Raw genomic sequence first — 25,116 nt, 5'->3', positions numbered from 1 at the left:
GACCGGAAAGCCCACCTTCGGGACCGAAGGTGGGGGCCGATCACTCAGGAGCACAAGCCTGAAGACCACAACCAGCGAAGCATCGAGGGGATCATCTTCGGGAGGCCGAAGGTGACGATCGATCGCTCAGGAGCACAAGTCTAAGGACCACAACCTGCGAAGCATCGAGGGGATCATCTTCGGGAGGCCGAAGGTGACGATTAATCGCTCAGGAGCACAAGCCTGAAAACCACAACTTGCGAAGCATCGAGGGGATCACCTTCGGGAGGCCGAAGGTGACGATTGAATGCTCAGGAGTACAAGCCTGAAGGCCAGAATCAGCGAAGGCTCTTGAGACCCGAAGGATATTGAGTGTGGAATGCAACCCGGACGAAGGTCTTCAGAACCTTCGTCGGGAGTAGACGTGCGTGTGAAACATGAATATGTGAGAAGGTCGAATTTATGCACCTCTTATCGTGTAATTTTACCCTGAAACCATGAATAAGTGAGCTGTAAATGAGTTGGAGAAGGGCAATTCGGGGATATCTGGCCGAGGACCAAGGGTATAAATAGCACCCTCTCTCCACAGTGTAAAGAGTTGAATTTTCTGTTTATTTACTGGAGAATTAAGTGCTTACTTTCATTATCATTTTCATACTGTTCATGCTCACTGTTTGGGCATCTAAGAAGTAAAGATCCCAACAGCGGCGCCGACCGTGGGGCTCGAACCCACGACCATTCTCGGTGTAAGTAGATTAGCGGTTCATGGCTCGCACTAGGCAAACAACGAGGTTAATTGAAGGTTCGTTTGACCCCTTTTTTCTAATTTGCTTATCTTTACTTTTATATAGATATGACATTCATTAAGAGGGTGGTTTTCTCCGTGCAGACTCTGATCCTGTTGAACACCCCGAAGGGTCCGAGGCCTCGCATCCGCTAGCCCAACAAGAACAAGTCAGTGGCAGCCTTTCGGAGGTTTCAGCGAGTGTTTCTGGCCTAATGGCTCCTGAGAAGCGTAAGACTTTGCTCTTCGAGCCATCTGTCGTCTCTCAGAGTACGGTCGATTTCTATGTTTCAAAAGGATATTTTTTCGAAGGTGTGTGTCGCCCTCCTGGCCTAGAGGTTTTCCCGGTGCCTCGGGCCGGAGAGGTGGTGGTGTTTAAGGATTTTTTTACCGCCGGGTTACACATTCCGATGAATCCAGTAGTTTCGAAGTTGCTGGAGCCATTCAATGTGAAGCTTCACCATTTTACCCCCGAACGGAATAGCAGCAATTACTTCTCGCAATGTTAGCGTCGACGCTGACTTTCACCTTCTTCAGTTACTGAAGAGGACTGCGTGAACGTTGATTCTGTGAAGTTACAGTAACCGGTCGACTTGAAATCTAGGGCTGTGTTTAGTTCTGCGAAAAATTCCCAAAATTTTTTACTAACGCACATCACATCGAATCTTACGATACATGAATAGAGTATTAAATATAGTTAAAAAAATATAACTAATTGCACAGTTTGGTTGTAAATGACGAGACGAATCTTTGAGACCAATTACTCCATGGTTGGACAATAATTGCCAAATAAAATCGAAACGTGCTACACCAACTTTTTCGCAAACTTTTCGTGAACTAAACACACCTGGATGGAGCAGGCACCGTACCCGCGGTGGTTACGTACGTTGTCGCAGCTAGACGGCCACCCATAAGTGGTCAGAGATCGAGATGGAGGAATGCTCCACGCCCACGGCTCACGATCGAGTCAAAGCGAGCAAGCTCGATCGATCGATCGGTAGGGGAGGTTGACATGACAGCCGCCCGGCTCCCGGTTCCTGTCCCTTTTCCTTAGAACCGAAGACACTGCCATTTTTCGCTGGTTGAGTGCTCCAAGTCCTCCAGACCAGGAGCGCATTCAACCGATGGATGGATCATGGTCATGGGGGCCGCATCGCGATCACCGCACTCCCGTGCTTGCACGAATCGAGGCCGCCATCGGCACCAGGAAGACCGTTCTCTCCATCTACCTCGCCGGGGAACCATACGCGCGCGTCCCATGCTGTTGCCTTCCTAGTTCCTATGCGCGAACAGGAACCGCATGGTCACTGTTGCGAAGTACTTATACTCGGTTACTCCTATTAGCAACGTTTTAGAGCAGCACCAGTGTATAAATTATGAGGTACTTTGGGCAGTCATCCAGGTGCTATCTAGAACAAAACTCTCCGACATTTAGCTAAGGGTATCCACAATGTAGCAAAAAATCAAATGTAAGTAATAAATGCTAGCTTATTATCCACAATGTAGTAAGCATTGTGGAAGTTGAATGGAACTACTACCAGGCCACAAGCTTATTATCCAGCCTAAGCAATAAAATAGAATATGTCTTGTTGGAGCTATGTACCAGGCCATCTTCACGGGAGGTTGGAGAGTAAGTTTTTTTTAGAGTTAAATACACCAGCGGTCCTCGAACTTGTCTCCAGGTGCCACTTAGGTCCACGAACTCGCAAAATCGAAATCTAGCACCATGAACTTGTTAAGTTGTGCCACTTAGGTCCATACCCTTTCAAGGGGCATGAATATATGCAAAAATGTCCTTAAGTTTTATCATCTTCCCTTCCATGCGCCCTCCGCCGCTTCCTCCCCTGCGCCCTCCGCCGCGCTCTCCCCCTCCTAGCTCCCTCCGCCGCCCCTACCCCTCCCTGCTCCCTCTGCCGCCCCCTCCCACTCACTGCTCCGGTGGCTCCGCCACCGAGCGCGTGTGCCGGCCCCCGCCGACTCAGCTCCTTCGCTCGATGCCGCGATGCGCCAAGGACGGGGCGGATCCAGGCCGTCGGCGGCTTCTTGGAAGAGACGGGAATGGGGGGCGCCCGCGGGGGCCACGCTCTCGTTCCTCTCCACCGCGGGCTCCATCGCGCAGCTCCACCGGGCGGCCGGCGCCGAGCTCCCGGGAAACCTGCTTTTCGTGGAGGCCGGGCTGCAGGCGGCCCGCGCCGCGGCGGGCGGCGCCAAGGTGAGCTGCGTGGTCGGGGACGCGTTCGTGTGGCCCGCGGTGGAGGTCCCACCGCCCTCCTCGCTCCTCGCTCCTCCCTCCTCTGTGCCGGCGCACCCCTCCTCACGGTGGAGGCCATGGCATGGCGGAGGTGGCGGCGGCGCGCCGCCCCCTCCTTCCTCCCTCCTCCTCCTCCTCCCTCCTCCCTCCGCCGTACCGAGCTCGTCCCATCTCGATCCTCGCGCACGCTACTCCACAACCCGCACGCGGCCGCGGCCGCGAGCCCCGCAGGAGCTTCGGCCCGCCTCGCCGCCCCTCCCTCCTCCGATGTGGCTTCCTCCGAGCAAGCCCCTCCCTCCTCCGGCGCGGCTTCCTTCGAGCAGCGACGACAAGCGGCGGCGGAACCTGAGCCCACTCGCTCGCCGGCGCCCCTCCCTCCCTCCTCCCTCCTCCCTCCTACTCCTTGCCGGAGCTCGAGCGGATCTGGGCATCCCCCCGCCTCCTCGCCGGAGCACGCGCGGACCGCCATGCCCGCCGCGCCTGCCCGCTCGCCGCGCCCGCCGCGGCCACCTCACCCGCCATGCCCGCCGCGTTCGCTATGCGCGCCGTGGCCGCCACGCCCGCCATGCCCGCCGCGCTCCGCGGCGGCCGTGCCGGCCCGCTCGTCGTGCCCCGGCACCCGCAACGGCGGCGGCCTCGCCCGCCATGCACGCTGCGGCTGCCGCGCTCGCTGCGCGCGCCACGACCGCCCCGCGCGCGGAGGACAGGGGCTGCGGGACCGGCTCTGTGCCGGGGAGCTTGAGACCGGGGTCACGACCGGCGGCGGAGGCGGTGGCTGCGGCAGAGAGGCGTGGTCCCCTGGGCGCCGCAGGTGGCCGTGCTGCGCCACGCGTCCGTGGGCGCCTTCGTGACGCACGCCGGGTGGGCTTCGGTGCTGGAGGGCGTGGCCAGCGGCGAGCTCCAAGGCGGCGGCGCACTGACGGAGGAAGCAGGGGAGGCGTGGGGGGAGAGAAAGAGATAGAATGGGAGGGGGAGGGGGTGAATGTAGAAGATAGCAACTTTGGAGGAGTTTTTTGCATATATTCATGCCACGTGGCGCCATATCAAGGGGTATGGACCTAAGTGGCACAACTTAACAAGTTCAGGGTGCAAGATTTCGATTTTGCGAGTTCGTGGACCTAAGTGGCACCTGGAGACAAGTTCGAGGGCCGCTGGTGTATTTAACTCTTTTTTTTATCTCAGTGGGACCTATTTTATTTTATTTTGAACGATCAGGCAGGAGCACTATCGATGCATTTAAGAAAAAAGTAGTTGAGGTTTATAGTTTAAACAAGTAGATAGCTTATACAAAAAAGACCAAAGAAAACTCCTCTTACACCCATTAGAAACAAGATTAGTCCACCGTCGGCTGACCGTAGGCTACCCTTCTCGGTAGCACTTCCTCATTGATAATACTGAAAACATTATGAGGCTGCAAGCTTTTTGAGACGAAGACATGTCTGTTCCTTTCCTTCCATATGTTCCAAGTATGCATTGTGATTTGTGAAGTTTCACTTAGCTATTTACTCTTTGGCTGGACCCAGCTTTACTTACCACTTCAACAATATACATTGCCCATACCCTAAGTATGCTAACTTCTACCTCAAAAATAATATTCATTCATTGTTACCTAATTTTCCTCGTCCTACCATTTTCTTCCCGCGGGGTTACCATAAATTTTATTTGAAGCACCATGTGCAAAATCAAGCTGCACAAATAAAGCTTCACAACACCTTTATCTTCAACATATAGCAATAGAGAATCTTTCTCACCAGCTTTAGAGCATCCAAAAATTCCTATCCTGGAGCTGCTCCTAGAATGAATTTTTACTGCTAGTAAGTAGTAAGCGGTACAGTAACTTCAAATGTTTGACCACTATTTAGGAGTATTCAATATGGACAACTAATAAAACTCATTCCACAACCCCGGATATAATTGCGAAACGAATCTTTTAAGCCCAACTGGACCATGACAATATCATGCTACAATAAACAACCTCTAATGATGGATTAATTAGGCTTAATATATTCGTCTCGTGATTTTCCGTCCATCCGTGTAATTAGTTTACAATTAGATTATTTTTAGTTCTTCTAATTTTTTATTGAAAATATTATAGTGAATTTCGTTCAAATTTTTACTGAATCTAAACACACCAAATCGGCAGCCTGCCAGAGCGTGAACAGGGGCTGGGAGTTCCGACCCTGGTCTGGTAGGATCACGTGGAAGCGAGAAGAGAAGCCAAGCCACGTCGTGGACTCGACAGCAACCATCCCCAAACTGTGCGCCCGCTGCTCCTAGCAAAGCATTGGCCAGGCGGCGGCCGCAGCCCGACCCCGGCGGCCGCACGATCGCGGCGGACGTGTGGACGAAACCAAACGCCCGCCCGCCAGCCGCCGACGGCGACAGCGCTGCCCGATGGACCGTGCTTTCGCGGGCCGCGTAGGAAAGCCACCCACCAGGGCCCACCCCCGTGTCTTTTTCTCTCGCCAAACCACGCGCGCGGGGCCCAGGGGTGTCGCCGCCGACGCGACCCGATCTCTCCGGCCATTGACGCCGCCGGTCGACCGATTCCGTGCCGCCCTGGGCTTGGCCGCGCTCCCAGTGGCGGCGCAAGGCGCCAGAGCTCGGAATTATTGGCTCTGCCTCGGTGCTCGCATCTCTAGCTGCCGAGGATAATGCATGCTTGCGAGTTGCGACGCACACAACTCTCTCGCACGAGACTTGCCGGGATGGCCGAGTGTGTACGCGCGCGGTCGCGTGCGCCGACGACCGGGCCACTGCTCGTGGCTCGTGCCAAGCAAATAGTACGATACGAGCGCGGCGGCGTGGAAGGCAGGCCCGCCCGCACGGACGGTCGCGCGAGGTAGCTTCAGGACCAAGAACAGCATCTTGCTGCAGCGTCAGCCGAGGGGCCCACCGCCCACACTGCATGCGCCGAAACTGCTGCTGTTTCTTCTTGTGCTTTGTACTGTAGGACGGGGTGATCATTCCTGATCCTTGCACAAATTTAAGCGTAAAATCGACAAAGGCCTGTTTAGTTCAGTTTACATGTAAACGCAAAGTTTTTGGACTGTAGCATCACTGTTGCAAATCATGGATTAAGTAGGCTCATTAGATTCGTCTCGCGATTTACAGCCCATCCATGCAAAAAGTTTTATAAATAGACTTCATTTAGTACTTCAAATTAACAAGATTCCTTCGCAAAATTTTGCGTTTACGATTTTTTTGAACTAAACAGGGCCAAAATTCTGCCAAAATTTAGCATGCATCGAGCCGATCCAGCACTGTTTGCGGGAGGGGATGCTACATGGGAGTTTGGACGGGACGGGACGGGACGGGACCCCATCCCAACCCAACCAACCGTTCGCTTCGACCGTCCAGGTCGGACTGACCCTGACGGCTGCGCCTCGCCGGCCGCTGTGCAGTCATGCCACCTGCTACAAATAGCTTGGCCGGCGGCTACCTAGCTAGCCTATATTTCATTCCGCCTCCCCAGATCGATCGATCACCACCCGGAGAAGAGAGCGAGTGGGATCACACGCCCACAGGGCTACCTCTCCGCTCGCGCTGGTTGGCCGGCTGGTTTTAAGGCGACGGCCGCCCTCGGCATGCGCTGTCCTGCTCGCCCGGGAAATGGCGCCCGCAGCTGCAGCTTCCACCCTCTCGGCCACCGCCGCCGCCGCCGATGCTTCCAAGCGTCCGGCCGCTTCCGACGCTGAGCCGATCGGCTCCCCCGTGCTCCACCACCAGGACGGCGACGAGGCCGCGCGCAAGCACCACCCGAGGCGGCAGCAGCAGCAGCAGCTCGAGTGCCCGCGATGCCAGTCCACCAACACCAAGTTCTGCTACTACAACAACTACAGCACGGCGCAGCCGCGCCACTTCTGCCGCGCCTGCCGCCGCTACTGGACGCACGGCGGCACGCTGCGGGACGTGCCCGTCGGCGGCGCCTCCCGCCGCGCCGCCAAGCGCCGCAGGGTCGACGCCGACGCCGAGCCCTCGCCGCCGCAGACCACGGCGCGCGCGGAGGACGGGTACCGCCTGATGCCGGACCTCTCGGCCTTCCCGTTCCTCAGCGACGGCATCTTCCTGCCGCAGCTCGACCTCGGCGCTGCGCCGGCGGCCACGTTCTCGTCGTGGCACCACTCGGGCGTCCCGGACTTTTACGACGGGCTCGCGCCGTGGGACGACGGGACGGCTGGCGTCACGGGCGCGTGGGGTGACATCGCCGGCCTCGAGCTCAGCTGGCCGCCGCCGGGGAACTGATCACGGCAGCCGGGCGCCGTTGTGAGGCTCCGCTTTTAGCAGTGCTTCCGAGTTCCAAGCTAGTATGCAGTGCCGGCAGTATGTTTTGATGAGCTAATATCCAGCTAGGAATGCGAGCAGCTCAATTCTCCCATGGTTTCACCGTTTCTTCTCGTCATTACAACGAAAAAATGAAATCGTGGCCAGTGGTTAGATCAGCGGATCATGATCTGTAGCTGCCTAGGGGAGGATGTAAGGTCTCTGCTGTGATTATTGTGACAATAAAATTAAGTTTATGTCAAGCATACATGCACTAGCACATGCTGCTGATTTCAAATGGACATCGCAAGTACGGAACGGTACTGATAGCTCTAGCAGAACACCAAGGACAGGGAAGAATGGTCCCCCGTTCCAAAAAAGAATGTAAATCTCGTTTCTCGAGAAGTCAAACACTTCTAATTTTCATTAAATTTATACAAAAAAAAATTACTAACATTTGTCTCCGAGTTGATGTAGTATAGAAATATATTACATGATTAATCTAAAGACTTATGTTGTAATACATATATTAATACTATTTTAATACTATTTTGTATAAATTTGGTCAAAGTTAGAATTGTTTGACTCCTCGAAAAACGAGATTTACATTCTTTTTGGAACGGAGGGAGTAAAACTGAAAAATACAAATTCATGAATTTCGAAAATATTTTTGTAATAAATCACTGTATATATGGTAGAAAGCAAACATATGAACACATTGAGGTAATGTGTGCTAACCATACAATTATACAAAGCCTCTTATCAACACATAGTGTTACCCATATGATAGTGTGGTTCTTGGAGTACAATCTTGACACCAGACAGGGAATCGGAACAACATTTCAGTAACACTATCGACGACCTAACGATATCTATACAGTAAAGAACCAAACAACCCTGGGATAGTCTCACGCTAGCTTTACACTTGAACTGGGAAACCAAAATTCTGGAACACCCTGATCTCACCTCCACGACCGGCCGTGATAATCACCAAACCCCACGCGGACCGGCGCTGAACATCCATAGCTCCAATGCAGAGATCAGAGGAGCAGTGACCGGGGCTGCTCTTGGCAGACGGTAATTTTTCGTCAGGCCAGGATGTGGATGCTCCATCACCTGGATGCTTGCTGCCGCTTCTGCTTGCCGCACCTTCACAAACTGGGCTCTCATTGCCTCTGTTATCAGCTGAATCAGAATTGTGCTCAGTGTTCTCTACAGGGGCGTCTCGGCCAGAGTTCCCTGCTCCATCTGAATCACTGTGCCTGCTGCTGCGAGATCCAAATGAGCCTCGGGCTTCGGCACCTGGCCATGTGATAGCCACGGTCACACCATGGCAGTGGAAATGTTCATATGAGTTGGTTACATCGACTGTACTCCTGCTTCTGCTGGGGTGGGAACTGTTGTCATGTCTCCATACATAGACGTGAGAATCCTCACTGGCACAGATGACATATTTCCCGTTCGGAGCTACAGAAGCTGAGATTTGGCTACTTGTGTTTCGAAACCCTGATGAAAGGATTAAAGTTAAACTCCAAGTACATGCTAAATCCCTGAACTAGCACACTAGCTTATACAGCTCATAAGGCAAGTAAACCTCCTTTATATTTGCAAAAAAATAATACATGTAACTATACGAAAAATGAACAATATTTGATTTAAGATGATGGGAGAATGAGGCATTACCTTTAAACTTGTGAACCAATTCATCCCCATTAACAACCCGTATTCTTGAATCTGCAGAGGTAATCAGAACTTCCAAGGAGCTTCCAGGAGCAAACTGTTGCATGAAACACAGATATTCAACTAAGTAATAGACAAACAATACCATGCTGGAGGCTGGAGGCAACAGATTAATGTACGCCTACTAGAGTCCCCGCCCAAAAAAAAGAATGTGTCTTTCTTTATTATCAAAAAAGGAATTGGCCGGGAAATGCACGCTCTGTGCTACATTACCTGGAAGCCAGTGATCTTCTTCTGTCCAGACTTCTTTTTTCTAATTCTTAAATCTATGTGACTTTTATACTGAAGCTTCTTCTCTGCAATGATTAAACCAATGTGTGAATTCATCATTTGAGGAACTGGAGTTCTCAAGGTTATCGGTGCATAACAGATACAGAATCTTTAGTAAACATTGAAAAAGAATAAATGCACATGAGTCGGAATGTGTGGGAGTAAGACTGCCATACCAGATGTATCAAATATATGACAGCCTCCCTTGTGAGAGCCCACCAGAGCAACCTTCAAAGACCGCAGAGATTAAAATGTAAGCATGTCTCGTTTTGTGGTAAAAAGAAATATGTACCAGAAGGGAACTGCATCAACCTGTCCATCAGGGGAATAACAAGCAGCGGTAACCATCTCATGAAGATCATTCCAATCCTCAATCTTACGATCTCGGACGTTCCAGATGCGAACTTTCTCATCGAGTGATCCACTAATGAAGAAGTTATCATCTACAGGATTGAACTGGATGCAAGTTACTGCAAAAAGGTTGATTGCAAAGAAGCAAAATCAATTATAATGTTGGTCTGTTTTCCCAAAAAATGTATAATGCTGGTCATAAGGCCAAACAAATAGAACTGAGGAACATAAGGGAATGCCCCTTTACTTCGATGAAAAAATAAAAGACCATAACAAATGGACAGAAGTATCCTGTGAGGCTGTGACCAAACTCACCGTAGTCTGTATGTGAGAATGTTTTCAAACAGGTACTGGTAGTGATGTCCCAAAGTTTAACGGTTTTGTCCATGGATGACGAGATCAGGTACTGCAAGAGAACATTAAAATCATTAACTATTTTGTCATAGTAATGGCAATTAACAAGTCATTTATTATCTAACTGTTTTCTGATTGGACAATAACAAGAGCTGAAGTGCCAAAAAGAAGCAGGCTTAAAAGAGCAGAGCAATGACCTATTTATGACCATTCACAAGGTTTGTAAAAAAAAATGCAAATACGCTATTCCTTAATGCTGCATGGACAACACCCAAGTCGAAATTTGAAACCAGTCAGGAAGATGCAGTGCATGATCAGCTAAATTACAATATCTGAACTATACTAAATGCGTCCCACAAATCTTCCAGCTAAACTACCATGAGTACTGCAACAACAAATGGACGAAAACTGTTTTAAACATAGTCATTTAGCTGAAAATGTGAAGCATGTCATTATGTCTGTACTATGTTGTCTGAAAAATAATTAGTTATAATCTTTCTTTATTGCCTGAAGAAGTGATTTAAGGTTTTCCCAGATAAGTAATAGGCAAAGCAATGCAAAATAAATTCACCCGGTACTGTTGGAAAATTACTGTAGTGCTTCTGTAGGCAACATGCAGTCTAAGCCCATTTTCTCACGAGGCAAAATGCCAAACATGTCTTGTTTGCCACATTGCACATTTCATTTGGTTTTTAGCCATTTTGACAAGCATAGTCCTTATTAAAGCCATACTAGAAGCCTAGAACTCATCAGAAACAGTCATAAGTAATGTTTAAATAACACAGAGATGCACAATTATTGAATGACGTTTCACAGTTACTGCAAAAAAAACCCACAAAATGTGCTTGAGCAGTTGAAAGATTCAATCGAAGATCACAAATCCATACCTGAGATTTGGACCATGAGAGGTCAAGGACGTCAGCAGCATGCCCCAGGAGCGAGCAAACTGGCTTATCTCTGAAGCCAAAGACGCACTCCGGCACAACTAGATGATCAGAACCTACAGACTTTCGATTGCTCTGCTTCCTCGGCCTCCTCTTCTTCTCCACATAGCCTCCATCAGCACAGGTCAGTGACAATGCAGCGATCTCCGGTGAATCATTCCCAACAACTGCAAGAAACGGGCTGCAGCCACCGCCATTCTCCTTTGTCACCGAAGCTTCCCCAAGCAACTCACCCTCTCTCTCTCCCTCCGACACCTCCCACACATGGATGACACGGTCCTCTCCAGCAGTTGCAAGGTATCGTCCATCCAGGCTGAAGTTGATGCACCACACGGAGCCCGAGTGGGCAGCCAATTCCTGCGTCATGAACAGCCCGGTGAGCTCCTTGCACGCCTTGCCGTACTGGCGCACCCGGACCCTTCCCGCATTTCGCGAGCCGGCGCCGTCAAGGCTGTCGTCGGTGGCGGAGCTCAGGCGGCGCGCTTCCCTCTCCTTCTCCTTGTCCCCCTCTTCGGTGCTGCGGCGGCCGTACGCGACACTGCCAGCCAGCTGCCTGATGCCGCGCAGCCACCCTCCCCCAGGCTTCCTCCGGGGCTTGGACGCGGGGGCGGCATGATCGGAGGCGGACGAGGACGCGGCGGTCGTCGTCCGCTTCATGAGCTCGTGCACGATCGGGGAGCGGCCGACGCAGAGGTCGAACTCCTCGAGGGTGAGCTGGCGGCCGGTGCCCACCTCCCGGACCACCTCCTCGTGCACCTCCCCGACCTCGAACTCGGTGCCGTCGTCGAGGTTCCGGATCCGGCATTGCTCCCCGCCGCTGGAGCTGGGGTTCCGCGCCAGCGGCGGCTTCCCGAGGCCCCCGGATCTGGGCTCCTCGGCGGGCGGCTCCGGCCGCGGCGGAGGCGAGGCCGGGGGAGACGCTGGAGGGGACGGCGAACGAGGCGAGCGGCGCGGCGAGGGAGGCTGCGCTGGGTCGGAGGAGAGGCCGAGGCGCTGGAGCAGGAGGCGGCGGCGCTCCTCGACGGAGGTGGGCTCGGAGATCCAGACGTCGTAGGCGGAGGGGACGGGGGCGGGCGGGGGCGGAGGCTGCAGGTGGCGGTGGGAGCGCCTGCGGCGGCGGTGGTCGGCGTCGTCGTCGGAGGCGGAGGTGGAGGAGCAGGAGGAGGAGAGGATCCGATCCAGCGACTCGTAGAACTCCTCCTCCTGCTCCGCGTCCTCGCCCGGCGGATCCGGGCCCGCCGCCTCCGGCATTGCGGCTCCCCTCGGCCCCGTGAACCGACAAACCAACCACCTATTCTCGCGCGGCGCGGCGCGGCCGGGCGGGGCGGGGCGGGTCGGCGACGAGCGGGGGGCAAGGGAAGCGCCGGCCCGCCCAAATGGCGAGCGATTTAGAGTATATGGGAGGTTTTGGTTCCGTGTTGCTCACAGAGGCACAATCACAATCACAATCACAATCACAGGGGGGGCTTGTTTGTTACTGCTGCTGCTGCTGCTGCTGCGTGCGCGGGGCGTCGTCGTCTCTCACCTCCACCAGCACCACCACCACTCCAGCTCGCTGAGCTGAGCTGGTGGAATGGAAGGGGGAAGAAGGAAGACAAGCCGAGCCGACACCTCTACAGCTCTACATCATCAGCGACGGCGGCTGCTCCTGCTCGGCACGTCGATCGATCCGGGTGCGCCACCGGCACCGTGCCAGGTGCTGATCCCCAGTATCGCGCCGAGGAAAGTCCGACGATGACAGGTGGGGCCCGGGGGAAATATCCTGCTAAAATAGTGGTTCTCGTACGACCACTAGCGCTTGGAAAAAAGGCCAAAATGTGTTGGATCGGATCACGCTAATCGTGCGTCCCAGCAGCGCCTCCGATCCCGGCTATTCTGACATTTGCACGGGCAAACGGGAAATGCTGTCCCTCCCGTTTCGTGTCATGGGCAGTGGGCACAGCCAAACATGTTTGATCCTAGCTAGGTCAGTTCGTTGCTTGTAAGATTTTATTTTTTTTAATTTTTTTTATTCGCAGAAACCTGTACACATGTAGGATTAGTTTGATTTTGCCGTGTTAGTGTTACGTGCATCCATTTCCCAATGGTTTTGCAGTAACACTGAACCTTGAAGTCTTGAAAGTAACTTTATAGATGTCACAACTCACAGGGATGGAGTCTGGTGGCTCACGAATTGAAGGTGAAAAACGGATGACACAACGTGGAGAGACTGCTTAGCGCAAGCAACCTCTCAAAGAAATACTAGTGGTAATATATAATACATCAGCAGCTTGTGTCACAAAGATACTGAAGAAAGAGTGGCGTCCAGGGCAAGTACTGTAAAAAAAAAAGATGAGATGCAGAGAAGAGAGTCAACCAGGAGTGAATTTTGAATTTCCCCGCGTCGTGTTCGTTTCACTGTCTCGCAACTACGTCATGTACCGCTTCGTTCCTAGTTTGTCAATTAGTAGCAAGTCATCATATAATTACACAGTCTGTAACTTTTTCCTTTACTGATTTATACGCAGGAGTTTCTGTGTTAGATTATTACGGAGAAAGTTACTGGTAACGTGTGCTTAGAACGCGTATAGTGTTGATCACTTTGTTTATTGCTTTGTAGCCGGTTGTTCTGTTTGGTGGTCGACTGTGATGGAGTGAGAAAGGTGCTAGCATAAGTGCATAACGCTCACAATGTTTTTTTTGAATGAACAACACTCGACGAGTGCGTTTCTATTAATATAACAGAAAAATACAAGGTTACGTCCTTGGGAGGTCATAACCAGACAACACAAACAAAAATAAAAACCACAGGCAACACTGGCGGGTTGGATTGAGACATCAACACACGCCGAACTCAACACTCCTCGATGGCTCAGGCCGGTCTGATTGGGGCATCGACACAAGCCAAACCAACTCATCTCTGAAAGGCAAACTTTGCCATGTCGGGAAAAAAATTTTGCGTGGCAAACGTAGCAGAACCGGAGCCTGCGGCACCCCCCAAAACAACCACACTCATGTAGTAGCCGAGAACCTCCCGATGCCACCCTGCATCGAACTCCCAACGTCACTCAGCATCGATAGGGAATCGAAGGATGCAGACAGCACCGCACCGGGAAGACCACCGCCATGCGAGATCCTCCGCCGCCGCGCCGCTGCAACACCACCCACCTCCTGGCGGAGTGAAAAACCACCAAAACTGGACCTCTCGTAGGCTGCCTCGCAGTCGCCACCATGAGAAACACAACGCGCGAGGGCCTTGCCACTTCCGCCATTGGACCTCACTCTCGTCGCCTCAAAGAATCACGACGCGCGGGGACCTCGCCACACCCGCCACAGTACTCCAGGCCACGGTTCTGTTTCCTTAGTCGCCGTCGGGTGGTGAGCAATGTTGCTCCACAACCCCAGATCTCCATCAATGCCGAGCCACCGCCGTAGGCCGACCTCACCTACTTGCTCCGCTCCCGCACTTGACTTCCATTGCCGTGCTAGCAAGCCGAAGAAGTCGCTTGCGCCATCTTCTGACGATGTTCCGCACCGGGAAGGCCAACCAAACTGACCATCCCGCCGCAGTCCGCTGCAAGCCAAGTTGTCCCATGAAGCCAATGCCACAGGCGCCGACAATGTTGCTGCTTGAGCTGGCTGCTGTGCCCGACAGGTGGCGCTAAACTTGCAGTAGTAAATCTACACGCCGCGTTACTAAACTAAGACAGAGAGGGTTAAGTATGGACTAGGCAATGCAACGAGCAGCATCAAATGTGTGCCAATGATTGGCCTTGGTGGTGGTGAGGCTTTAATTAATTTGGACTTAACCTCCCAGCTACGAGAAGAAATCACCTCACGCGTTAATTAAGCTGTGGAATGCAAGGCCCATCAGCTTCCCTTCATGGTTGGGCTTTATTTGTGAGTCAGCTATCCCATTCCCATCCCAGGAAAACGAAGCCATGGATGAATTAGTAATATTTTAACTTGGGAGCTTTCGCTAGGCGCACGTCCATGGATCACTATTCCTCCGCATGTGATCACCCAGCTGGTTGCTGCATCCCGTGGCTGTGTCCAGCTAAAGAAAACTTTGGTTTTGTTTAGGAACCACATACACTTTCTTAATTACACCAGGACATAGAATTTTTACCTAAAATCACCTGCTAAATTTTAACAGCTAACCGTGTATCTTTTGTCGGTACCTAGAATTAGGTCAAAGTAAATTCAGCACAAGGGTTTCCTAGCTCTTTCATCAGATGAGGACGGAGCGATAGCTCAGTTGGTCCGCTCCCCAGGTGAGCGAGCGGCCGGGCGCGGATTCCTGGAATCGCAACTCGCGTGCCTCACCAGGGGTACTGTACATATAGTGTACAATATCTTAAATAATCTCCGTTGTCTTTCACGTGTGGAGCTACAAAGGGACTGCGACGCGCCCGAAGCCTACAGAGCCTTGGAGGTTTCTGGTGATCTCTGGAAGAACGCGGTCTTCGTATCTGTGTGCAGTTGTAGGTCTGATTGTACACGTGTGGTGTGAGTATGATGTGTGTAGGGTGGTGCGTGCGTGCGTGTATGAACAGATGCTACAGCTATACCTGTTGGATATGTTCTAAATTCATATTGGGCTGGCCGACTTCTGCCGTAGCGAAGCGGAGGCCCGAGCAAAGCCAACGGCAACGCAGTACATATACCCTCGATTAGGGTTTACTCCATTACTCTCTTGTAAGCCGCCATACGGCGTTGTAACCCAAACTCTTGATAATAATGAAAAGTGTTGCTGGCTGGTGCCCGTGGTTTTTTCCCTTCGCATTGGAGAGGTTTTTCACGTAAAATCTTGTGTCTCCGCTGTGATCGATCTTACTTGTTTCATCGTTTAGTCGCCGTTACTTGTAACAGTACCCAAATGAGAGGCGTCAAAAAAAACTCTTTCATCAGATTAACCCCTTCTTAGTAGTACATTGCTTACACACGGCCATGTTTTAATTTTCTGTACTATTTTGATGATGGGAAGGATAGATATGTACAACGGCGATCCTCATATCTTCATAAGCGTACCGCTCATATATATCTTCTTGTTCTGGACACTGCTGATAGATGCATGCAGGGCAGGAGTGTCGTTCTTGCACCGACCGCATCCAAAGTTGGTGGGCATGCATGTTGCTGCAGGCGAGGCGATGGAGGGATCGAAATGGCCGCTGCTGGCGTGCAATAATGGAGGAGTCTGAGGCACGTTGCGGCGCTTTTCGTCAGGTCAATGGCTGCTTGCTGGCCTGCTGCTTAGAGTATACTAGTCAGGTTGGCGCGCGTAGCGCGCCTGTAAAAAAACGTGGACATAAAATATTAATAGAAAGATATTATTTGTTACTATGTTCGAAGCAATATCGTATCGATGTATTGAGTTAGATCAAAAAATTACAGTAAGGCGGCATAGTAGTTTTGTGTCTGAGAGCGTGCTAATCTCAAGCATTGTAGTATAGAGGTACATGTAATTTTTCCTTAGAATTTTTTTTGTGTCAGGAGGTATAGTTTAATTACTTTAGTAGGGAAAAAAGTAAGATTATAAATGAATGAACAGTTTAATTATATTTTGTGGGTTTACGGAGGAAAATCAAAACCTAAGAAGTAGTACAACTACCACATGTAGATGTAGTATACAAAGTTTAGTTATTGTTTTTGTATGTAGGAAGTAGTTAAATATATTTTGTATTGTCAAATAATGGAAGGAATAAAGAGACTAACTTAATAGAATCGTTGGGCCCACGGGTTTACGGAGGCAAATCGAAACCCAAAAAGTAGTACAACTACCACATGTAGATGTAGTATACAAAGTTGAGTTATTATTTTTGTATGTAGGAAGTAGTTAAATATATTTTGTATTGTCAAATAATAGAAGGAAATTATTTTTTTTAAGATAAAGAGACTAACTTAATAGAATCGTGGGCCCCATGTGGATCCCACCTGAATAATACATGGGTCCCGCCTGAATAGTACGTGGGTCCCACGTGGGTCCCGCCTGAATAGTACGTGGGTCCCACATGGGTCCCGCCTGAATAGTACGTGGGTCCCGCCTGAATAGTACGTGGGTCCCACGTGGGTCCCGCCTGAATAGTACAAGGGGCCCACGTGATTAGTGTGTGGGACCCGCATGAACAGTATGCGGGCCCCACGTGGGGCCAGAACTCACGGGAGGCCAGCATTTCTTGGCCCGATAGTATAGTTACTCACCCCACGTGGGGCCAGAACTCACGGGAGGCCAGCATTTCTTGGCCCGATAGTATAGTTACTCAATTAATTAATTAGTCGTCCCAGCAGCAGCTAGCTCCTCCGACTGACAGCTTTGTTAGCGCGCAGGACGTACCCTAGCTAGCTCCCGTGCATCGACCATCCTGCGATCCTCTCTGCTAGCTGCTAATCGCTTTCCAAATTCTTAATTAATCCTCGCCCAGCTGCACACCAACCACGCACACGGCGGACGGCGCTAATTAATAGAAATTCCATCAGGGAGGGCACGTTCCAGGATCTCGTTTGGCTGGGCTGCACGTAGTTTTATTTTATTTATACCTGGATGGCCTGATTAGATTCCAGCCTAGATCATTCGCCGATCGATCCATCAGCGCGTTGGTTGATCATATGCATGCCTGTGTTAGAAGCAGGCAATGCAAATGGCACCCCAGCATCCGAAAAGGAAGCAAAGCTAAGCAACGAAGGAAGAATAATCCCAAGACGAAGAGCTAGGATGAGAGGCGCACGGCCGGGGCAGCCGATCTTAGCTGTTGGTATACACGTACGCATGTTCGCCTAATTGCATTGGCTTGGTCATCGATAGATCTTCGTTGCCACGCTGTGCATGCATGTTGTGCCATATAGAACGTAACGAACGAAAGAACGAACATGATCCCCTGAACTGAACGAAAGAATGTTCATCAAAAAAACCAAAAAGAAAGATGATGATGCCGTGGCACCGTGTTTTGCATTGGTTAGCGTCCAAGTGACGCAAAACTAAAGCTACAGAAAGACAGGTAGACAAATACACAAGCAGGGGCCGGGCCTTTTATTTGGTATGTAATAATAATAATATAATTAAGCCGCGTCCTGACATGCCTGCACGTACACTAACTATAGTATATGTGTGTGAGGCTGATGAGGACGACTTTATCAACACGGTTACATGTACTCCTATATAGCAAATGGCCAAGCAAGCATATAAGTATATATGTTCTGCTGACGGTTACAATATAACTACAGAAAAATACTGTTGATGGTTGCCAGCAGAATAGAGTGTAAACAGTATTTTTCTCTCATATCAAATCAGCATCAACCACCTGTTATCAGCCAATCAGCAGTATTTTTCTCCCGCAGTAAATCAGCCACAGCCAGCAGAACAGAGTGAGTTGTGTTGATATATACATGCATGCAGGCATGTTGGAAATGGCAAGTGCGTAGCTGGAAATGCATGCTGCCTGGACACGGAGCGGCGCCGGCCGGCCGCCGGTGCTTGTTGCCGCATGTTGCTAGGAGAATCTTTACTGATCCCAGCTAGGATTCTTGCTTCTAGCTACTAATTAATTAGCTGCTTCATCTATCCACTCAGATGATTAAAAAGAAGGATTTGCATCAGCGCCGAGAGATATTTATCTATCATTGCCATAATAAGCTAGTTTAAAATTAATCTTTTTATGGAAAAGGTAAAAAAGAGCGTCCACACACAAACCCACGAGATATAGAATCCGTTTGTCATAAGCTTCCTGGGCAGCTTCACACGAAGCTATGCTAAATGATCATTTTGTAACTAGCTTCAAGCTTGAAGTCATCCATGTACTTCCACTAGCAGGGTTATGAAGCCATAAAAACGTCGCTTCACCTAGCTTCATCAAAAAAAAACTCTTTCGCTAAACTTTTTTCACAAAGAAAAAGCTCTTTCGTTAAACTTTTTTTCAAAATAGCTTTAGCTTTAGCGGAGAAGCTGCTTCACCAATTGTTTTCGAGAGAATCTAAAGCTATGTCAAGGTACCATATATTGTTTGTGTTTACAGTGCGATGACCTAGTCAAGAAGGTAGGCATGTGGGTTTGGTTGCTCCCTAGCTAGGAGGAATCCATTCAGGCCCTACAAGGTAGGCCGGTCGGTAGAGCAGGCGTTGGCCTCGCCCAACCCAATGCAAGCCCTACTTCCACCATTTTTCTGGTCCGTCAGAGAGCAACAGAGAGAGAGAGAGGTCAGGTGAAGCAGCATGTCGCTTGTCTTATTTTCTGACCTACGTTTACCTAGCTACGTCGTCCCAATCACCGTCACGTCCAGGCTACCGGCCGCGGCCGGGAATCATGTGCGCGCTGCTGCAACAGAGCAGAATGGCAATGGGGCGAAGCAAGAATTGCACGCATGCCATTCCGATGGGGCAGGGCAGATGCCGCCTGTTTTGCTTTTTTTTTCCTTCGCGCGAAAACATTTCATAAATAGACTCCTGACGAAATGATTTCTGTTTCTGGACTCTGAGGTCGGCGCCACAGCCTCAACGTCTCGGCGCCGTGGGCCATGGTGCCGAGATGGGCACACCAATTCCACCTTTGTGCTGTCATGGTAGCTGACGTGGCCGACCTCGGCGCCATGGATCTGGGCGCCGACCTCGGCGCCAAGGACGCTGGCGCTGAGCTCGGCGCCGAGGTAGAATACTTATACAACCCCCACCTTTTTTCCTCGAACTTCCATCCACTTTCACCATCTTCTCGGTTATTTTCTCAACTCCCACTCGCCGAACCATCTCAATCGAGAAATTGGACCTTGAAAACTCCGATTGGAACCACAGATTTGCAAGAGCAAGGTATCCTCTATCCCCTCCTAAATTTTTACGCATGGATTTAGTATACAATAGGTGCATTATTGAAATCATTGTTAGTCATTTGGCACACCACACTATAGCACCAATAGCACCAATGTGTTCCTCAGGATCAACTTTCATTCCATGGAGCAAGCGTAAAACAACCATACCCGAAGGAATTGATGTGCCAATGTGCTTCTACGGTTCGTTGTGCAAGCTCATGCAATCAGAGATTTTAGGATATGACTTCGGCATGCAAGTTCATGCAACCGTATCTTGCACATTTCCCGGACAGTTTACTATTGTGGGGTCAGGAGGTGAATGCCAATGAATCCCGGGGGGAGAATGCATACGAGTGCTTGAATCACTTGACAACTTGCGCACAACCAAATCAATTAATGGAATTTCATTTTTCATGTCACCATTTACGTAATTCTCCCAATCATCCTGGCATGCTATTGGGAGCAGCCGTCTATGCTATGTTAAGTCCGATTTACCATAGTAAAGTACCCCTTCAACTTTGAGTTCACCCTCATTTGAATTGCAATAAATATGATCACAAGCCCTTGCAAGCATCTCATCAAACAACAGTCGTTGAACAAACAACAAAGGGAGCCTTTGCGTTCCAACAAATCTAATATTTCCAAAATCATCTTCCTCGATACTTCCTCTATGATAAACAGTGACTACATTGTTCATCTATTTGTGTGCACAACACGAGAGTAATTACATGTGCAATGTAGATAAATGAAATTGTTCAAGTTATGCAGACTTGCAAAATTAATTTCTAAATTTCTAATTTCTACAATGCTAGCTACTTCACTATACAAATGTACTAACTGAATTACATTGCTAGCTCCATCCCACCTAAAATTATCTCAAATTCATGGAAAAGTACTAATTGAATTCAATACAAAAGAACCAACTAAATTTCTACATTGCTAGCTAATTCGCTACCGAAATTGCTAAATCTCTAACTAAATTATGAAACCAAGAACAAACTAAATTTCTATATATAGTTTTGCTAATTAATTACTAACCAATTTTTCACTTCTAAGCTAAACTAGCATATTTGAATTGATGGAAAAATTTCTCACCTTCAATAGACGGCAGCCGGTTTGCAGAGCCCGGGGCAGGACGTGGCGCAGGACGCCGGGAACGCTGCGGCCGGCCCCCACGCCGCCGAGCAGAGGCGGTCCTCCACCGCCCTGCGGACGGGCACCACGCCGGTGAGTAGAGGCGGGCCTCTGCCGTGGCCGGCCCCCACGCGGCGGCGGGCCGCGCAGGAAGGCGTCCCGCGGGCGGGGGGGGGACGCTGCTAGCCAAGACGAGCTGGGGTGGGCGCCCCGCCCACCCAGGACCAGGCTGGGCTGCCGCGCCGCGCGCGAGCCTCGGCGGGGCAGGCACGGTGGACGGCGAGGGCGGGTGGCGGCTTTGGCAGCGCAGAAGGGGAGCGAGGCGAGAGAGAGAAGAGAGAGACAGAAGAAAGAAATGGCGGCCCCAGTATAGTGGACCTCGGCGCCAGGGATCATGGCGCCGAGGTCGGCGCCAAGATCTAGGGCGCCGATCTCGGCCACGTCGACCGCCAAGCTGGCGCAGACGTGGAATTGAGCGTGCACCTCAGCGCCATGGGCCACGGCGGCGAGACGTGAAACCTCGGCGTGCCAGGGGCTGTGGCGCCTACTCCTAGGGTCCAGAAACAAGAATGGTTTCGCCGGGATCTATTTATGAATTTTTTCTCGCGAAGGGCAAAAAAAAAGCAAAAAAGGCGGGGGGCAGATGAGCCACCTATCTTTTCGTTGTTCTGGCCACGTCGGTCCATGGCGATCGAGGACGAATCTGGCCGCTAGCTAGCTTGTCTGAACCAGATCGACATGTCACTAGGCCTAGCTTGCCCTTGACCACGCATCACGACCGAGATCAGATCCATCATCCCTGGAGTGTCGAGAGTCAAGAAGACCAGCCACGACGTGACGGGGCGACGCCGACCAAGGACCACCAAAGCTAGCACAATCAGCATCGAGACATCGAGGACGATACAGCGAGACAAGATTATCCCCGACCGATGGATTGTCCGTCCGTGCAATCGAGCAGAGCAGACACGGGAGGAATTAGGCATGCTATGCTCCCCCAATCAGGCCGCAACCGCCGCCGGCAGACACGCGCGCATGCTACGCTAGTACAGTAGCAGGGTAGTAGTGCACCGGCCTACTAGCACTCCACTAGAATACTCCTGCAGGCCTGCAGCTAGCAGAGACGACGGCGAGGCAGCACCGCCTGGCGCCATTGCTGCAGTAGTTAGGAGCAGCGGCCTTGCCGGACCGCACAGGAACAGCCGGAGATGCGGCCCGGCGGTGCAGGGACAGCCGAGGAGATCTTTACTCGGCGACGTCGACGACCGGTGCCGCCGACCACGCCTCGGTCCCCCGGCACCCGAACCGGATCCACGGAGTCGTGTCCTGCCAAGTGCAGCGAGCATAAACAAAGCTCCTCTGCTCGCCGGGAGCAGGACCAGCGCGGAGCAGCTCCAGCCTGATGGTTCACGGGCCCGTACGGACACGCATGATTTCCATTATTCCGTGCAGATCGTGATTAGCCAAAGGTTATCTTGACTGTCGGGTAGTTACCAGGCACAGCAACAGAGTTTAATTAGTCCTTCCTGAATGTGTATGCACTGCGCAGGAAAATGCATTTCAGCTGGCAATGCATCATCAGGTCGTATGAATGTTCCTGAATCCGATACACACGCACACCACGCAGGCAGCCCAAGGGGCAGGGCAACACGTCACACTACTACCACACGCTGCAGGTCAATCACACGCATCATGTACAGAAGCAGCAGCAGCTAGCAGTGTCAATCACCACTCGGTCACGCAGGCAGCAGTCACATGCGGGTCATGCCGATGCCGCCGACGATGGGCGGCGGCACGGCGGCGGCGGCGCGCGACCTGGCGTAGAAGAGGTAGTGCAGCTCGGTGAAGAGCGCGGTGAGGAAGGTGAAGGCGGCGCCGGCGGCGAAGACGCCCTTGCGGAGCATCGCGCACGAAGGCGGGCTGTCGCTCGGCCGCGGGATGTACTTGGTGTGGTACGCGTTCCGGACCGACCCCGCCAGCAGGCACAGCTCCGCGATCACGAACGTGATGCTGCACCAATATAATTAATCATCCACACACACAACTGTCAGAGAAATGTATTTGTAATAGTTTTCAAGTCTGCATAAAACTAAACTGCACTGGTACTGTATTATTGTTGACTCTTGTTGCTGTTGGCCAAACATAGTGTGTTTCCTAGCAGAGATGTTCTCCCAGAGTGGCTCGAGTTTGAATACCTATCTAAACTAACTCTTGCCGATTTGATCTCTCTCCTTTATTCAAAAAGAATTTGGTGGTAGCTAAGAAGAGTTGGGCAGGGACAGGGCAACCACAACCATATAAATCTGCCAGGTGATGAACTGTCCGGATACCGACTTGCAAATAAACCAGCAGCCAGATGAGCCCATCTGCCCATGGTATACAGCCAACCAAGACATACTACTACACATGTACTGGTACTAATCTACTATGTATATTCAGATTGCAAGCTCACATAAGTCAATGGGCCAAATTGTGCTGTTTGCTGTGCAACTAGCTGAGATTAGGTGCCAGCACCGGGGTGTACGACTTCAAAAACCCAAATCCCAGGGGGGCCGGGCGTAATCGCACAGGTAAGGTAACACCGTGACAAATGAGAGACGGACAAAACAAAACAATAATACTGCCGAGGTTTCCCTAGCTTAAGCTTGCTGATTCACCAATGCAAGGTTGTTGTGGTTAGGCAGGAAATTAATTAATTAATCAGCTAGCAATAATTAATTACCAGCAAACGACGAAGCAGATGCCGGACCATGCCCGCCAGCGCCCCGGCGAGAGCGCGCGGCCGCAGCAGAAGCAGCGGGTGGCGACCATGGCGACCGTCTGGCCGGCGAGCAGCAGCAGCAGGGCGCTGACGCCGTAGGCCGTGGACGCGTCGGAGCTGTACACGCAGTAGGCCCGCCCGTACGTGTCCACGTTCACGTAGGTCACCTGCAGCACAGCAACCTTTATTTGAGCGGCGGTTTCGAACGAATACTACTTGGTTCCCCTCCATGGCTGGCTGTCTAGCTCCATCATCGATAGCAATTAGCAATCGCACAGAGATAAGAGTCGATACGATCGAATCAGAAGAAAGAAGAGGATTTATTACTATTAGCAAGCAGCATAGACGATATCTATCTCACGTACGTAGCTCCGCCGGCGTTCGGCGCCGACGGCGAGGACGAAGGCGAGGACATCCAGGACGAACACCACGGCGATGATGATTATGGACGCCATGGGTCTGACGGAGCGAGCCGATGCCGATCACGGCCTGGGGATTTTGATTATTTTGTGCTTGATTGACGGAGGAGCGAGACTGATCGATGATGCCGCAGCTGCTAGTAGCACGGGGAGCTCTCGCTTTCCCCTCCGACTCTCGCTCCGTCGTTGGCACAAAAGACTAAAGAGAGATTAGCTAGCTAGGTCCAATGCAAGGGGGGGCGACGATGATAGCAGAAAGGCACAAAGCTGCCGGCCGGATAAGCTGAGCTTAGCGGGGAGGTGAGGTGTGGTGAGGCGATGCGATGCGGCACTAGCTCTGATGTTGACGTGTTAGCTTAGCGCCCGCTCGATCGTCTGATACCCACACCACCTGCCTCGATCGCCTCCGACTCCGATCTTTCTAGCTGGTTGACGGGCGGTCCCAGCGGCCCCAGATTCGTTCATGATCGATTGCTTGGGATGTTATTGCTGTGCAGCTGTTAGCTGCATGCTTTAGTAAATTTCCTTACTTCCGGGCGAAGAATTTGCTTGCCAAAGCAGAGCGACTAGCTAGTGGCAGATGCTTTAGCTAGTTTTCCGCTATGCGGGTGGCCAAGCCAACTGGGCGATCGAGATGGTGGTGAGCCTTTTCTTTCTTCTTTGGCACCAACGGTACGACGTGTCAACCAAAGATGGAGGCTCCTCCTCCTTGCACGAATCCATGAGGTACTAGTGTTTGCTTGCAACGCGTGCAATTTGTATTTGATGAGCAGCATGCTTGAAAGGGACACATGAACATCGGGACAGCTGACCAGACTGCACGTAGTATCTTTTTTTTTCAGCTTTTGTTACGACGACAGCTCGGGTTTTTCATCCGTGAGGGTGTAAACCGGACTTTTGTCCAAGTATCGCTGCGATTCGTGCTAAATTAGGTTTCAGTTTTGGATGCAACCCAACACGTTTGCCGCAGTTTGTTTGCTTATTATCGATGTTTTTCGGTTTATCTGGTGCCCGAGTTTTGGATGCAACCCAACATGGATGGATGCAGTGCATATCGGATTCAGGCGGCCTCTCAAGAACCTACTAGTGTTTGGGCCA

At 51.3% G+C, this 25,116-nt stretch overlaps 3 protein-coding genes across 3 annotated transcripts; 1 reads left to right on the top strand and 2 right to left on the bottom strand.

Annotated features, from left to right (window-relative positions):
- The first annotated feature begins 6,424 nt into the window (after positions 1-6,424).
- On the top strand, positions 6,425-7,560 carry LOC120642124 (dof zinc finger protein 1-like). The gene has a single exon (XM_039918534.1). It carries the CDS (start codon positions 6,627-6,629, stop codon positions 7,257-7,259), a length of 633 nt encoding a protein of 210 aa, XP_039774468.1. The 5' UTR covers positions 6,425-6,626; the 3' UTR covers positions 7,260-7,560.
- Positions 7,561-7,950: 390 nt separating this feature from the next.
- On the bottom strand, positions 7,951-12,403 carry LOC120642123 (WD repeat-containing protein 44-like). Its single transcript, XM_039918533.1, has 7 exons — positions 10,880-12,403; positions 9,954-10,044; positions 9,600-9,757; positions 9,464-9,515; positions 9,231-9,313; positions 8,961-9,054; positions 7,951-8,783 (listed from the first exon to the last, which is right to left on the bottom strand). Exons 1-7 carry the CDS (start codon positions 12,185-12,187, stop codon positions 8,197-8,199), a joined length of 2,373 nt encoding a protein of 790 aa, XP_039774467.1. The 5' UTR covers positions 12,188-12,403; the 3' UTR covers positions 7,951-8,196.
- A 9,925-nt stretch (positions 12,404-22,328) lies between these two features.
- LOC120642122 lies at positions 22,329-24,406 on the bottom strand. The gene is made up of 3 exons (XM_039918532.1): positions 23,965-24,406; positions 23,561-23,766; positions 22,329-22,848 (listed from the first exon to the last, which is right to left on the bottom strand). The coding sequence occupies exons 1-3, from the start codon at positions 24,052-24,054 to the stop codon at positions 22,590-22,592; spliced, it is 555 nt and encodes a 184-aa protein (XP_039774466.1). The 5' UTR covers positions 24,055-24,406; the 3' UTR covers positions 22,329-22,589.
- Positions 24,407-25,116: the final 710 nt, after the last annotated feature.

The sequence above is a fragment of the Panicum virgatum genome, chromosome 7K, assembly GCF_016808335.1.
Source record: "Panicum virgatum strain AP13 chromosome 7K, P.virgatum_v5, whole genome shotgun sequence".
Classification (NCBI taxonomy): Eukaryota; Viridiplantae; Streptophyta; class Magnoliopsida; order Poales; family Poaceae; genus Panicum; species Panicum virgatum.
The sequence above is the reverse complement of the archived record's forward strand: the minus strand, read 5'-3'. Positions and strand labels throughout refer to the sequence as shown.